Genomic DNA, 17,438 nt, shown 5'->3' with positions numbered 1-17,438 from the left:
GGCAAAACAACTGTAGCACTTTACAGTTATGAGTAGGTCGCAACGCCAAGTTAGTGTGGTATAACAGTTAGAGGGAAGCACACACTTTACATGGTGGGCGCCGATATCATCTGCAGCATGAGCTAACATCACTAGCTGCGTTAGCATTAACTCACCAAGACGTTGATAAATGCGGTAAAACTCCCTAGCACAGGTCTCGGTTCCTCCCTCACGTTTCCTGCAAGTATCTCGGAGTGTTAGCTTTGTGTTTACATCAACATTTCACACCGCAGACATTGTGTGGTAATTTAACTCATTTCTCTGTCATCTGCTCGTGTCATTCCTGTGCCTATGAGTACAAGCTCCTCACTGAGAGGTGGGACTTTCTACCTTTAACCAATGGGAAGTGTGCACCTCCCTGTTTGACCACTGACAGCTGGTCTAAGCAGAGTGACTGTGATTGACACCTTGTTTGATCAGTAAGACTATGCCAAAGCTATGTAGTTAGATTGGAAAATTACATATGGATGTGAGGAACGAATGATTAACTAACTAGTTAATGGTCAGTTCTTCAGTAACCCCTGATCAAATTTCATAGAGGAGTTAATCATGACTTAATGATGAATTAACTAAGTTACTTCATCAGTACAGAATCATTACTCAAAAAAATGATCACGATTTATTTTTTCATATCATCCGATCTCGATTATTATCACAATATTTTTTATTGTTTTTAAACTGCCAGTTTTAAAGTATCTGTATTTAAAACTAAAGAAACTAGAGGTTAGTTCAACATTTTATTAAGAAACGAAGTAAATAACAAAGCAAACAACAGTGCAACAAATGTAGAAAAATATAACACCAAAAGTGCGCTACCTTACAGTCCTGAGTATTTTTGGAGGTATACAAGATAGAAAATAAACAAACTGTCCCCTTGGGGATAATGAGGAAACCTTGGAATGTAAACATTAACATTTTTAAGTTATGATGCTACATACTCTGTTAACATCATTGCTACTTTCAAATGTGCATCATCTTTAATAACAACACAGATGAGCTAGTTTTACCATGTTACAAACCACCTGAATAAAAAGTGCAATACTTGTAAACATTATACATGCTGAATCTAGTGCACATTATTTAGGACTTTGGCCTAGGTTTTTTGCCAGAAAGACTAGCCTGTCTACAGCATCTGGCTTTAAAGCTGCCCTGTGGCAGGACACAATATTGCCCCCAGTGCTAAAAGCCCTCTCTGAGAGTGAGCTGGTGGCAGGAATACAGAGGTACCGCCTTGCCAGGAGGCTAACTCTGGGATATGTTGAGGAGTGGATCTTCCACTATGTCAACGGATTGGTTTCACTGTCTGCATTTGGTGCTTGCAGGTAGCTGTTTAGTTCTGCCTCAACAGCCTGCTGGTCTGTTTGACCAGAAGTAGAGACAGAGTAGGGCTTTTTGAAAAAGCTGCCAAGTGTCTTCCTCTGTATTTTCACTGGTGTAGCTGAAGTTGTAGCTTCTGCTGAGGTAGCAGGCCTAGACTGCGATGTCTTCCATTCATCCAACATTTGAGAGACAGCGTTGGCCCTCACAGCCTCTACTTTGTCAGCCTGGATGTAGTGGATCTTGAAGCGAGGATCAACGAGGGTTGCCATGCAAAGGAGGTCATCAGTGGCAGCAGCATCAAATTTTCCATTTAAGTAGCTGGTGACTGAACTCTTTATGGCCTTGGTAGGGTCTGTGTCAGTGTCTTCTGGCTTTAAGACCTCTTCATTGAAGAGTTGAAGGACAGGTTTCACACAAGAAACACTGACATATGCTTCTCCAGAAAGGGTGTCAGTGAAGTCAACAAGTGGATTTAAGGCCTTGTGGACAGACTCCAAGACATCAATGTCCTGCCATGACGGAATCAGGTGCCTGTTTTTTCGATCATCTGATAATACCTTTGCAATGGCCTTCTCTTGCTCCAGTACCCTTGCGATCATGGCATGATGAGACCCCCACCTGGTAGGGGATTCTGTGATCAGCCTGTGCTTCGGCAGTTTGAGTTCGTCTTGGGCAGCTGCTAGAGCCCTTTTCTTTTTCCATGAGTAAGAAAAAGCACTGACCACTTTCTTGGACACACTGACAGCTCTCTCAATCCTCTTGTCCTTCATGCTTCCCTCTGAAGAAAAGAAAAAAAATAAAAAATTAATGACAAACTTTTTACATAATCACAAGTGTAACCAGGTGGTAAAAAACTTTATTTTAAGTCCAGACACTTCACATAAAACCACTATAAACATAATTTTCAGTTGTAATTGTGCCGCTGTAGTTTTTTGTTTTAGACAGCAAACATGATTCATGATTGGCTGTGGATTCATGTTGGGTGTTGGATGTATATATTTGTATATATATGTATATGTGTATTCTATATGTGTATCTATGCATATATGTGTATTGTATCCATAAAATGAAGAGTTTGTCTTCAGCCTGCTCTATTGTAAAGTGTCTTGAGATAACATTTGTTATGATTTGGCGCTATACAAATAAAGATTTCTTGATTGATTGATTGACTGATTGATTGACAGCGGGGGGCATATTTTCGCTGTCAAATGCTTACTGAGAGCCTTAGCTGGGAAAATACATGAAGTAAACACGCACTGTCTATCTGGGAATGGTAGCTGCTGCAGATGGATTACAGATGCCGATGATTTTCTCTGAATTGTAAACATTCCATGTTGGCCACCAGAGCATGCTAACCTTGAGTTAGAGTGCCACTGCCGTATTTTTAGTGAACATTTTTGTCAGCTTTTAAATTAAAATACAGTAATACTGAGCTTGCACAGGAGCAATGTGGACTCTTTTTGAGATAAAGTTTTCCTAATTGAAATTTCAGAGATAATTTCTATGGTGGGACTCATGTCACTTTTCCAGGTGAAGAAGTTTGTTTATTGGTGGAATAACCCTCCATATTTTTTTAAAATTACATTAAATTAACCCACAAAATCGTATTTTAAGTTTTGTGTGATTCATCCCTGGCTTCACAATGTCATACAGTTTTCATAAATTTAGAGAATAAATTTAGACTTCAAAATAAAAAATCTAAAATACTCCATAACAATTAAATCAAATTGTTGTTTTGAAATATTTTCAAATGTTATTCATGAACTATTATCAACTGTTATCAAGGACAGACAAAAAAATGATATAGTGTCAGAACTTAAGGTGAAAATAATAAAATATGTAACCAATATCTGTTATTTTTAAAGCAAAAAACAAAAACATGGAACAACTTTCTTGTTATTTACTCACCAATAGCTGAGTGCAGCCGATGACCGAAACACTGCAGCCGCGTCCAGCCTTTGAGAGCAACAGCTTTTACTATGTTGGCTCCGTTATCTGTTGTGATGCACACCTGTCGGTCTTCGCTAAGGCCCCATGATTCCAGCGCATCCTCCAGCCCCTGGCTGATGATTTTAGCAGTGTGGTCCTCCGGAAAATACACAGTCTGCAAGCATGTGCTTTGAAGAGCCCACTCCTTGTCAATGTAATGAATCGTGAGACTCAAATATGGCTCTGATGTGCGAGTTGACCAAAGGTCACTTGTAGTTGCAAAGTATTTCACCTCTTTAAGCTCAGTTTCCAGCTTTCCTCTGCATTCGTCATATAGCTGTGGCATTGCAGTTTGAGAAAAATATTTTCTGCCGGGGATTTCGTACCTCGGGTCCAGCACTTTGATTAAATGCTCAAATCCTGAGTTTAAAGGCATCATGTCTTTTGCTAGACAAAAAGCAATGGCGTGTGTGATCGTTTTTCTCCTTTTGGAATGTTGCTCATATGGCGCAATGGCAGCAAAAGATGACACTATTGATTGCTGCTTTGGTTGGGGGGCTGCCGCTGCACCGCTCGTAGTGGCTACACTGGTAATACTACGTGTGTAAGTAGCAGTGACAGGCTGTGCAGACTCCGCTTGCGTTTTCATGCTTTCTGTATAGTCACTCGGGTGGTACTTCTTCAAATGGTTAAAAAGATTTGTTGTGTTGCCGGTTTTTGAGGGCACAGACCGCCGACATACCTTGCAGACCGGCTTAATTTGCTGCACGTCACTTTGGAGATACCCGAACCACCGCCACACAACCGACGTTGAGTAACTTTTCCTGTCAACAATAGCCTCATCTTCGGAGGATAACGCCAAGTCAAGGCTGACATCTGTTTCGCTGTCCTCGGCTCCGCGTTTGGCTCCGCGTTTAGCTCCATGTTCAGTCATGCTGTTTACTCCTCTGCTTACTCCCTCGGCAACTTTCAAGCGGAAGTGGAGCAGGAAAAGATCGACTCTGATTGGCTGTTGCCACGCACATTTTCGCCATGTTTGATCGAGTAAATAGGCTCACAGCTGATCACCATAATCGACCTGAAATTAATCGCGATCACTAATCACGATCATATAATCGCCCAGGCCTATACTGATCACATCTGAACTGAACACCGTTGTAATGAAGGGGGAACTAACTATTAGTTAATGGTCAGTTCTTCAGTAACTCCTAATCAAATTTCAGAGGAGTAGTTACTGAGGAACTAACTATTACTTAATCATTACCTACCCTTTTTGTGTATCCTAAAGTAAAGTGAGACATCAAAATGAGTAGGTAATGAGTACTGAATCATTACCTACTCATTACCTACCCTTTTTGTGTACCCTAAAGTAAAGTGAGACATCAAAATGAGTAGGTAATGAGTACTGATTCATTACTTACTCATTAGTTACCCTTTTTGTGTAAAATACACAAAAATTACAGTAGTTACTGAGGAACTAATGAGGAACTAACTATTAGTTAATGGTCAGTTCTTCAGTAACTCCTGAATAAATTTCAGAGGAGTAGTTACTGAGGAACTAATGAGGAACTAACTATTAGTTAATCATTACCTACCCTTTCTGTGTACCATAAAGTAAAGTGAGACCTCAAATTGAGTAGGTAATGAGTACTGAATCATTACCTACTCATTTTGAGGTCTCACTTTACTTTAGGGTACACAGAAAGGGTAGGTAATAATTAACTAATAGTTAGTTCCTCATTCATTCCAAATTTTCGGCTGATTGAGCATGTTGAATCGGCGGCGATCACTCTGATTGGCTGTTCAGGTTTTATTTCCTCACCCCTGTAGAGAGTTACTTTGCCTGTAGTGAAACCGGGGCTAACCGGTGCTTCCTCCTCAGTCTCCACTTCACTCAGCTGCCCGACAGACCCATTGCTTCTTCCCACTTTAACCTGAATAACGCACAGCACCGAGCCCCAGTTTGTTATTCAGGTTAAAGTGGGAAGAAGCAGCGGGTTTGTTGGGCAGCTGAGTGAAGTGGAGCCTGCGGAGGAAACACCGGGACCGTCTGGATGTAATAGTCCGTGGAGGTGCTGCGGTGCTCGGCTGCACAGATAGGAAACCCCTCGGCTGACAGGATGTATCACTCTCTCACTCCGCTACTTTGATAATAGACTCGTTCGAGATGAACTGCACCTCGCCTGGAAAGTAGACAAGAGCAGGCGGCTGCGGCTGGGGGCAGTGACAAAAAGTTGCGGTAAATGAACCAGCTGAAACAGAATATTGATTTCTGGAAGACCCACCCACTATCACTGGTAGGGAGAATAAATACCATTAAAATGGTGGTTCTCCCACATTTTCTATATATTTTCCAATCAATACCATCCTGCATTCCACAAGCATAATTCAGGAAACTGGATTCGATAATGATTCCTTTTCTCTGGCAAAACAAAGTAGCACATATAAACAAAAAACACCTCTGTAAATTAGAACAAGAGGGTGGCTTCAGCCTACCAGCCTTCAACTATTTCTACTGGGCAGCACAGTCCCATCAAAATAAGCAAATCCGTGTACAAAGGTGATACACATGATACACAACTCAACAAAAATTTGGAACCAGATTAAATCATACTTGAAGGCCCCAAATATGTACAGGGATATGCCAATTTGTGACAATCATGCTTTCAAGCCTTCTGCTGAGGACCCGCTGTTTGCTCATTGGAGGGAGAAGGGAGTGTGGTCCCTGAGCGATTTGTATCATGGGGGGCTCCTGATGTCTTTTGAACAACTGAAGACTAAGTATAATTAATCAATCAATCAGTCAAACTTTATTTGTATAGCATACATTAAAAATGCCGCACAAAGTGCTTCACAGAATAAAAACATACAACAAAAATATTACATACATATTGAACCCCCCCCACCCCCCCCCACCCCCCCCCACACACACACACACACACAGACACACACACACACACACACACACACACACACACAGACTTCCGCGCCATAACTTGAGAGACCATTGGTCAGGATTGTCACCTGCGGGGACCACCCTTTCCAGGGCTTGTACAGCTATGAAAAAAATCACCAATGATCAGCAACAGTCAGATATTACAAAAGTCTGTTTAAATAAGCAGAATTCCAAAAAAAATAATTCACAGGAGTCAGGGTTGTCACCTATGGGGACCACTCTCACGCTTTGTCACTTGTTGCACCCATTTTACACACTTCTCTTACAATGTCACTTTTGGACCCATACTATTACACACCTCTCTAATTTTGTCACTTGTTGCACCCATTTTACACCCATATTATTACACACCTCTCTAAATCTGTCACTTGTTGCACCCATTTTACACACTTCTCTGTGTCACTTATTGGACCCATATTATTACACACCTCTCTAAATCTGTCACTTGTTGCACCCATTTTACACACTTCTCTGTGTCACTTATTGGACTCATATTATTACACACCTCTCTAAATATGTCACTTGTTGCACCCATTTTACACACTTCTCTGTGTCACTTATTGGACCCATATTATTACACACCTCTCTAATTTTGTCACTTGTTGCACCCATTTTACACACTTCTCTGTGTCACTTATTGGACCCATATTATTACACACCTCTCTAAATCTGTCACTTGTTGCACCCATTTTACACACTTCTCTGTGTCACTTATTGGACCCATATTATTACACACCTCTCTAATTTTGTCACTTGTTGCACCCATTTTACACACTTCTCTGTGTCACTTATTGGACTCATATTATTACACACCTCTCTAAATCTGTCACTTGTTGCACCCATTTACACACTTCTCTGTGTCACTTATTGGACCCATATTATTACACACCTCTCTTTTTTTGTCACTTGTTGCACCCATTTTACACACTTCTTTGTGTCACTTATTGGACCCATATTATTACACACCTCTCTAAATCTGTCACTTGTTGCACCCATTTTACACACTTCTCTGTGTCACTTATTGGACCCATATTATTACACACCTCTCTAAATTTTGTCACTTGTTGCACCCATTTTACACACTTCTCTGTGTCACTTATTGGACCCATATTATTACACACCTCTCTAAATATGTCACTTGTTGCACCCATTTTACACACTTCTCTGTGTCACTTATTGGACCCATATTATTACACACCTCTCTAAATATGTCACTTGTTGCACCCATTTTACACACTTCTCTGTGTCACTTATTGGACTCATATTATTACACACCTCTCTAAATATGTCACTTGTTGCACCCATTTTACACACTTCTCTTACAATGTCACTTTTGGACCCATATTATTACACACCTCTCTAATTTTGTCACTTGTTGCACCCATTTTACACACTTCTTTGTGTCACTTATTGGACCCATATTATTACACACCTCTCTAAATCTGTCACTTGTTGCACCCATTTTACACACTTCTCTGTGTCACTTATTGGACCCATATTATTACACACCTCTCTAAATCTATCACTTGTTGCACCCATTTTACACACTTCTCTGTGTCACTTATTGGACTCATATTATTACACACCTCTCTAAATATGTCACTTGTTGCACCCATTTTACACACTTCTCTTACAATGTCACTTTTGGACCCATATTATTACACACCTCTCTAATTTTGTCACTTGTTGCACCCATTTTACACACTTCTCTGTGTCACTTATTGGACCCATATTATTACACACCTCTCTAAATCTGTCACTTGTTGCACCCATTTTACACACTTCTCTGTGTCACTTATTGGACCCATATTATTACACACCTCTCTAAATATGTCACTTGTTGCACCCATTTTACACACTTCTCTGTGTCACTTATTAGACCCATATTATTACACACCTCTCTAATTTTGTCACTTGTTGCACCCATTTTAAACACTTCTCTGTGTCACTTATTGGACCCATATTATTACACACCTCTCTAAATCTATCACTTGTTGCACCCATTTTACACACTTCTCTGTGTCACTTATTGGACCCATATTATTACACACCTCTCTAAATCTGTCACTTGTTGCACCCATTTTACACACTTCTCTGTGTCACTTATTGGACCCATATTATTACACACCTCTCTAATTTTGTCACTTGTTGCACCCATTTTAAACACTTCTCTGTGTCACCTATTGGACCCACATTATTACCCACTTCTCTAACTACCACTTGTGGACGCTATGTTATCAACTAGGGGATGGGTCACAATTTTCGAATTTCGAATAGTCGTTTTATTTTTGAAAAATCGATTTTTTAATGCAACTATTACTATTCGCCGTCTTATTTCCCCCCTTTATTTGACATGCAATTCAGCTCCTAACCGCACGAGGGCAGTATAGGATTGCTACAGTGGTGTGAGATGGGCTACCAGGTAATTTGATGCTCTTCTACAAACAGGGGAAAGGAGGATGAGAATTATTCGAAAAATTGGCGAATAGTTGCCATGATTTTCGAATAGTGTTTTTGCTTGTGCTGCCCATCCCTATTATCAACGTCTCTAATTAATAATCATTAGATTTTTGGGCTATTGCAGCATACTATTTTAGAATTAAGTTTTCAGATAGTAGTGTAATGCTCATTGAGGGTGGAAAAAGGTTGCAAAAGTTACCTTTTGACAGACAAAATCACAACATACTATTCATTTATGTGCACAATTTTGGAATGAAAAAGATAACTGTTACCTAAAAGGTGATTAGTTTGTCTTTCTGTATGTTAAAATCAAACTATAATGTGTAACATTAAATACCCGATTTGTGTCTATAGATTAATTATATAGTAACAAAGAGAGCAAGACCACTGAGTGTACATTAATGATAAATCCAAGCATGAGATTACCATAAACTCTTCATTTTACCTAACACAAACACATACTCAACCTCCATGGCAAGTGGAAACCTCCTAGAGCGAAATATTTGGCAATGACAGACTGGAGAGTTTGTGCAGACCCAGAAATCAGCCAATCATTCATCCTCCTTTAAACCAATTGGGATGAAACAAAATACAGACATTTACAGACAAACACTCAATCTCCATGCCGAATAGCAACCTCTGAAAACGAACATTTTGGCAACCACAGGCGACTTCAAGAAGAGAGAGATATTCTGAGTTCAATGACAACATTAGGAAACAGACTCTGGATTGAGACTGTTATTAGAAGACAGAGGTTGGTACCACTTCAAAACAGCAGCAAGTTAAAAAAAAAAAAAAAAAGGCAATAGCGGCTGCCCTGAACAATGACTGTTTATTGAGGCAGTGGATCATTTTTGCTGATGAATGAGATATATAGAATATATTTCACCATGTACAAGTGTAAACAGCTCAGATAGTAAGTGAATGACTGATCAGATTGATTCCAAGAGAGGATAACTCAAATGTAGGATATCGAAAGGTTTGCAAAAAGTTAAAGCAATACTGAATGTGTCTATGCATCTTAGCCTCTCCCCAGTGGCACAGGCAGACATGACATTTTCGGTGGGCTTGATAAAAATGGGTGGGCCTAGTGCTGTGCGATATTATGATATATATCGTAGTGCGATATAAAAATGTCTACCATAGGATATAACCCTCTATTGTTTATATCATAATTTTAACGTGTGGGTTAGGCTACTCGGTTACTATGGGTCACAGGACACGTCCGTTCCGGTGATACAAGTCAGCAGTGTAAAACTCGAGGATGTGGGACTTTGAAACATCCCTGGATGCTACGAGTGACAGGCAAACAGCCAATCATTTAACTGCTGTGTAGCTCAGCTGCAGCACGTGTTTGTTTACAACAGAACAGCTATAGTGAGAATGTGACGCTGAAGGAGACGAGATTAAAATGTAAAAAGAGATTAAAAAAATGTTGTCTGGAAAACCACACTGTGGTCCGTGATCGAGGTGCAGACGAGAGAGCGAGACGACGCGGCCGTAGCCGCCGTGATATGACGACCCCGCCCACGCTGAGGAGGAACTATGAAGAACTGAGCTGTAATGGAAAAGCACCTAAACCAAGGTGAGTAGAGCCGAGCCGAGTAGAGCTGCAACTGTGTAGTGGAAAGGGGCCATTACTGTGCGTCTGCCCCAACTCTGACTTAGCGGCGGTAATAATGAAGCAGCGGCAGCTCACCGTCACTGAAACACTCGATGAAATCTATTACTCGATTAAATACGATGAGCCGCGAGCGTCATATCTCACTCGGTAGAGCATGCCCGCTGCAGCGACCCTTGGTTCGATTCCACCCGGCGGCTTTTGCTGTGTGAGGGTTTTCCTGTGTACATTATCCAGGGTTTTTCCTGGCACCAAATAGGGTGGTGGTGGTCGTTCAGAGGCAGGTGACCCATCAAATAAATTTTTGCGACAAAAACATCTGGATCGGTCATTTTCATATTTTAAAGCTAATCACTAACTTTATAACAACTCAAAATGATTGAAGTAGCCTATATTTTATTTAAAGTAGTAGGCAACATTGTTTTGGTATAATTGAGTAAAAATTTCATAATATCCTCTAAGCATAATTTAAATCAAGTGGTCTGAGACAAAGGTTTTTGCACCTCACCATGGCTCTGTGGTCAGCCTCTAAAGAATCAGTATCATGCCGATGTGCATCAACCAATCAAAGGTCAGCTCAGACCACTGTGTTCCTATTGGCTGTTCTACTGTATATGCGCGTTCCCGTGCCGCCAGCAGAAGGGGAGAGCAAGCGGCAATGGTGAACAGTGCACCACGTAAAATAGCTATTCCAGCATTGGCTACAACTGCCGACACGGCTAAACAACCAAAAAAAAAAAGGAAGACAGAACTGGGTTCCCCAGAGCCCCGGAGGGATGGGAAGGGTGAGGTGGGACCGGGCCCGAGGGTCGGCCGTGGGAGCGGAGCCGAGGGCTCTCCACGGAGAGGGAGAGTCGAGCCTCCGGAGTATGTGCGGGTCCGCGAGGGAGGGATGGGGAGGGCTGCTGCGCGGGGGGGGAGAGCCGAGCCTCGGGGTATATGTGCATGTCCGCTTCAAAACAGTACTATCAGTGATCAAACAACACTCAGCCAGCTTCAAACATTGTACCTTATTGAAATCAGGTGTGATTATGATAGCTGATGTTGTTTATGACATAGAAACACCATAAAATATCACCAAATAAAGCCATATGAAATGTGAAAGTTGTGATCCTACTTTCTAGGTGGTATATCTCAGCCAAAAATAGTGGTAGGAGTGAGATCTCACCTTTTATAAACCAGCTTCGTATTCATTGACGGCTCTGCATGAGAGCGCGAGTAATCCTTTAACTTTTCCCCTCGAAAAACGGCATGACATGACTTGTCACCACTCATCGCAATTTTGGACTTCGTGTATTTAGGCTGCTCTTGTGCAAAAACCATAAGGAACAAAAGAAAAACAATGACAGATGGTGACACCAAGCATCACATGGTTTGATGACGTAGTGCGCCTGTGAGATCCCATTTAACAGAGGAGGGAGGGAGCGTGGACGCAGGCGTCTGAACGAGTTAAAGAGGTTAAGAAAAAGCAACATGTGGACATGCGGTGGGGTGAGCCTGGTGTGCAGGCTGTTCACTGTGAGACCTGCAGCGTAGAATACCTGCTCAGATGGAACCAATGTCCTGGGAGATAGCACAAAAAAAATGAACTGGTTGTACTAAACCGGTCAAGGTTCTTGTTATCTGTTAACGGTTAAGCGGTTAACCATGTGTATCCCTACTTGTGACTGTGCAGGGTTCAACCTAACATTTTTTCCCCCCTTGGCCAGTAGATCAGAGTTTTACTGGCTCCTTATATATTTTTATTGGCCTGGCCACCAAAAAATGAAAATAACTCTTTTTTACCGACCCGGACCCAGATAAGCGGAGGACAACGAGTACGAGTACGAGTACGAATTTTGTTCACATCAATTGTACACATTTCAGATAATAACAGATAACTAACAGACTAATTATAATTTATCAGAGAAGAGAATTTTGGACTATAAAAGCTGAAATTTGGTGGCCTGTGGCGTATGCGTGGTGTGGCTCAGCAGGCTTTATCAATTTTTCAGAAATTTGCTTTCTAATTATTATTATTATTATTATTATTATTATTATTATCATTATTACTACTACTATCATCTTTATGGCTATTATTATGATCATAATCATCATTAGGGATGCAAACAAATTAATCGATTAATTGTCGATAAGAAATTACTTGATTAAAATAAATTAATTGCAATTAATTGCGTTTTTAAATCTGTATTTCCCCGCCAGTCCACGTGAGGCGCTCTTGACGCCAGACGTACTTGACGCACACGCAAGAACACACTAGAAGCAGGGCTCTGACGAGAACAACATAAACACGAAGCGGGATGATGAAACGGACAAGAAGGAGTGCAGTGTGGAGCCATTTTAAGTTGGTTAATGACGACAAAGACACCAAATGCACAATATGTGGTAGTATTTTAAAGTACAACTCCTCCACAACTTTGTTGAATTACCACCTGAATACGACACATTCAGTCATGCTGCATGGAGCGAGTGGATCGGCTTCACAGCCTACAATCACCACAACGTTGGGACGGACGGTATGTGACGCTGGGAAAGCGGAGGGCATTACTCAGAGAATATGTAACATGGTTACAACAGACATGCTGCCGATAAACGTCGTTAATGGACAGGGATTTCGAGAAGTGATAAAGTACATCGAGCCAGGGTATAATATCCCCTCTAGAACGACCATAACTACCCACGTGGAAGCAAGCTATGTGAGGAAGAAGGCTGAGTTGAAAACACAACTTGCAACCGCGAATGTGGCCCTCACAACCGACTGTTGGACTTCCTTAAATACAGAAAGCTACATCACAGTTACATGCCAACACACTGAAAAGGATTGGCAGGTAATGTCAGCAGTCCTACTCACAGAGAGCATGGCAGTGAGACATACAGCTGACAATTTAGCTAACAAGTTGAACGAGGCTGTGGAAACATGGGGACTCACCGGGCGTGTAGTTGGTTATGCATGGTTATTGGTTATGCACGGAATATTATCTCAGCAAACAGTCCCACACGAGTCAGTTGGCACTCGGTTTCAGCATACCCTGCAGCTGGCCATTAACGACGGGTTCGCTACCTACATTAACCGAGTCATTGTAGCTGCCAGCAGACTGGTAAAACACTTCAGTCATAGCAATCCAGCAAACAAAGCGCTTGAAGCAAAACAGAAACAGATGCAGCTGCCGTCTCATAAACTCATCCAATCCTGTAAAACCAGGTGGAATTCTGTCTGTGACATGTTTAGCAGAGTAACGGAGCAGCGGTGGGCCGTGTCTGCTGTACTATCAGACCGCACAGTGACCAAACTCACAGACGCGAGGACGCTGGAGTTGAGAGATGAGTACTGGCAGTTGATAGGGGATGTAGCGCCAGTGCTGGAAACACTCAAGTGTGCAACTACCGTCATGTCTACTGAGACTGAGGTGTCCATATCAGACACGTATCCCATCACCTTCAGCCTGATCAATGTGCATCTCAAGACAGACGAGGGAGACACCAGCAAAGTGGGGGAATTCAAATCCAGAGTGTGCACTTCACTGGGTGAAAGGATGAAGGTAAGCTAGGTCCATTAATTAAATTATTGTTAAATTATTGCAGATCTTTTTAGCTGTATGCACAAAAAGCACTTTATGTTTGACAGTTGTATTTTTGAACTGCTTCTACTGTCTATCTAATTAATAATTAATAGCAAATAAGCAATTAATAAGGGACCACTAGTGGGGGCGTCGGTGGCTTGGTGGTGGAGCAGGTGCCCCATGTACAAGGCTGTTGCCGCAGCGGCCCGGGTTCAGCTCTGGCCTGTGGCCCTTTGCTGCATGTCACTCCCTCTCTCTCTCCCCCCTTCATGCTTGTCTGTCCTATACATTAAAGGCGAAAAAGCCCCCAAAAATATCTTTAAAAAAAAAATAATGGACCACTATTAATGATTAATAGTGGTCCATTCATTAAATGATAAAACACTACCTGTTGGCAGTTATGATTAAAAACAAAATCACATTTAATTCTAATTTATTGTTTTTTTATTTAAAGATTGATTCTGATGACCTGACGTCAACACCACCAATGCTAGCCATGATGTTGGATCCTCGACACAAGCACCTGGCATTTCTGATCCCAACGAGGAGGCTTGCAGCTCATGCCAAACTGCTTCAACTGCTAGCAGAAGCAGAACGTGCGAGCTCCACATCAGCAGATGCAGACGCCGCTGGAGACCAGGTGGTCGGTGAAGTGCCAGTCCAGGAAGCTGTGCACAGACGCAGTTCTTATGCTTTACTCATGGGTGAAAACTATGCCACCAGGAGCACCAATGATGTGGAAAAAGAAGTGGACAGCTTTCTGAAGGATCCGCCACCACTCCTTGATTCTAGTCCCACAGCATGGTGGAAAGTCAATGAAGGAAGGTTTCCAAGGCTGACAAACCTGGCACGAAAGTACTTGGCCATACCAAACACGTCAGTCCCAGCTGAGCGTGTATTCTCAGCAGCTGACCTCATTGTAAACAGGCCGTGCACACGACTTACTCCTGACCATGTTGATATGCTGATATTCTTGAACAAAAATAGATAGGTCTACAGTATCTATGCTATGAGGAGCACCAGGGATGTGTTTTTGGTTCTGTTTTAGGCAGGTGGGCACACATATCTTTCTCAGGGATGTTTTTTGTTGTTTTCAGGCAGCCTGTATTTTTAGTTAACTAGAGCTACGATAGTCCAGTCCTGTTCTACTAATGTTATTGTGATATTGTCACATTTCCCAGGGATTTATAAATGCTGCTAATATTGCACATGTGACAGATGAGACAGTGCACAATTTATTACCTTAACCTTATTTAATTTTCTTTTCAGAATTTATTTTATTTATTTTATTATGCTGCCAAGAGACAGTGCACTAATTTATTTTCATGTTAAAGTAGCCTACATATTGTATTCTTCTCTTCAGGAATGTGAAGCTGCTGCTATTAATGTTTCCCATGTCACAGATGAGAGAATGCCCAATTTATTTTCACGTTAAGTAGCCTGCGTAATATTGATATTTACTGTTCAGAATATCTTTGGTATGCTACCAAAATGCTGCCCTCAAATATATCCCAAAATAAATCTTTGATTAAGGAATATGATTTGCATTTGTTCTGTATATCATAAGAAAGATATAGCTTTTATGTTATGTATAGATAGAACCTATTGATTCACAGGGAAATTCAGCTTCTCAAGAAAATCGCCGCTTATCAATTAATCGATCATCGATCGATAAGATGAAACAACTATCAATTAATGAATTAATCGATAATTTGCATCCCTAATCATCATTATTATTATCATTATCTATATTACTCTTATTACTGTCATTATTATTACAACAACATACTGCATCTTCTCTTACTCATTAGTCTAACTATAGACATTCTGGGCATTATATCTGTAACACATTTTATTTGTGAGGATTGTTAAGAAGTTAATATTTATGCTCAGTAAATGTGGTAAATATTTAGTCAAAAGAAGACTGTACATTTCATTTGAAATTTTGATTTTGAAGTAACGAGTATAGAAGTTCATTTCCAAGTAAATGCCTTACTTTGTATTAAAAGGGACTTCACTACCCAGTATATATCACGTGATGACGTCACTTAGCTTCTGTTGTTGTTCGCGCCAATGCTGTGTTAGCAGCAGTCGAGCTGTGTACCCCCTTGTTTGCACAAGCTAACATGTCCGTGCCTTTATTCATTCACTAAAGATGACGTTTGATTTTAAGTCCAGTCTCGTCTCTTCATTTGTAAGGTTGTAGACGAAGCTGCAACAACATCCGGGCAACAAAATATGAATTAACAACGTTAGCATTTTGTAACATAAGCTCGACCAGCTCTGACACACACCCTTGTGTCTCTAGGCTACACAGCGAGGCGGCGTCCCAGACTCAGATCAGCATCTGTGTCCTGAAGTCTGCTCTCATCAAATCATCAAAACACTTTTCTCGCCTTTATTACTATCTCTAGATAGACAATTGGTGGAACAAATCTGACACGCCATGCCGATGTGTGCTTACATAGCACAGGGAAACGGGAACACACAGGTGGCACACAGCGTGCACGGGAGCAGAGAGCCTCAGACTGATGCAGAGTTGTAGGGGAAATATGCAGATTTAACCTCTCAAAATGAACAGACCCGATCATAAAAACAGGAAAACACAAACACACAGTTTCACTTTAAAATCTGAGAGAAACTGATATGTTGGATGATTATACTGCGTTGTGTTAGTTTCAGCCCACACTGACCATTTTAGGCGGTGGCAGCCGCCACCAAAATTAATATGCAGGAAAAAAAATCAACCTTATTATCTGTTTCATGCCTGCGAATAAAAACAACCACCCAAACTGACATTAGAGCCAAGTCCTGTTTACTTCTGAGTCCCAATAAGGAGATAAACACATGCTTGATGTGTGATTTTACAGCTTGGTTGTAAATGTCTGAACAAGTTGAAAAAGCAACAACGCACACTTTGAATACCTACGTCAGTTTAACCCTCCCCCTGACTCCATTCTGAGACCACAGAGCCAGCCGCACCAAAATGAAATCAGCTGGAAACAAAACCGAACTGTTCCACAACCAAGCTGGTCGTAAAATTTCGCCACCTATTAGGCAAGGCAATTTCATTTGTATAGCCCAACAGTTTGTCTCAAAGGGCTTTACATAGCATCATAACAACATCCTCTGCCCTTAAACCCTCACATCGACTGAAGAAAAACTCCAAAAAATTGGAGAAACCTCATGGTGAGCAACGGAGGAGGGATCCCTCACCCAGGACAGGCAGACATGCAATAGATGTTGTATACAGACAAGAAAACAGTTTACAACACAGAATATGCAAAACATGGAAATGGTTAACAAGAGCTGATGAAGGCAGCTTCTGGTGGGAGGGAAGGCAGGGAGAGCAGGCCAGCTTAATGGGAGTACTATTAGAGTGACATGCTTGGCTGCTACAGGCTGTGGTTTCGAGAACTCAGATGCCTACCCTGCAACAGTCCCTTCACAGCCAATTGACATGTGACAGCGCCCAGCACACCTTAACAAACTCACACTCAACCTCTATGACAAATGGCAACCTTCTAGGGTAAACATGGTGACTGTAACAACT

General features: G+C 41.4%; 2 protein-coding genes across 2 annotated transcripts; one reads left to right on the top strand and one right to left on the bottom strand.

The window, feature by feature from the left end:
• Positions 1 to 727: 727 nt before the first annotated feature.
• On the bottom strand, positions 728 to 4,222 carry LOC125879480 (zinc finger BED domain-containing protein 4-like). The gene is made up of 3 exons (XM_049561391.1): positions 4,031 to 4,222; positions 3,268 to 3,445; positions 728 to 2,137 (listed from the first exon to the last, which is right to left on the bottom strand). The coding sequence occupies exons 1-3, from the start codon at positions 4,220 to 4,222 to the stop codon at positions 1,317 to 1,319; spliced, it is 1,191 nt and encodes a 396-aa protein (XP_049417348.1). The 3' UTR covers positions 728 to 1,316.
• Positions 4,223 to 12,599: 8,377 nt separating this feature from the next.
• LOC125878819 (zinc finger BED domain-containing protein 4-like) lies at positions 12,600 to 17,233 on the top strand. Its single transcript, XM_049560226.1, has 2 exons — positions 12,600 to 13,864; positions 14,340 to 17,233. The coding sequence occupies exons 1-2, from the start codon at positions 12,626 to 12,628 to the stop codon at positions 14,874 to 14,876; spliced, it is 1,776 nt and encodes a 591-aa protein (XP_049416183.1). The 5' UTR covers positions 12,600 to 12,625; the 3' UTR covers positions 14,877 to 17,233.
• Positions 17,234 to 17,438: the final 205 nt, after the last annotated feature.

Source organism: Epinephelus fuscoguttatus, linkage group LG19, assembly GCF_011397635.1.
Source record: "Epinephelus fuscoguttatus linkage group LG19, E.fuscoguttatus.final_Chr_v1".
Lineage (NCBI taxonomy): Eukaryota > Metazoa > Chordata > Actinopteri > Perciformes > Serranidae > Epinephelus > Epinephelus fuscoguttatus.
The sequence above is the reverse complement of the archived record's forward strand: the minus strand, read 5'-3'. Positions and strand labels throughout refer to the sequence as shown.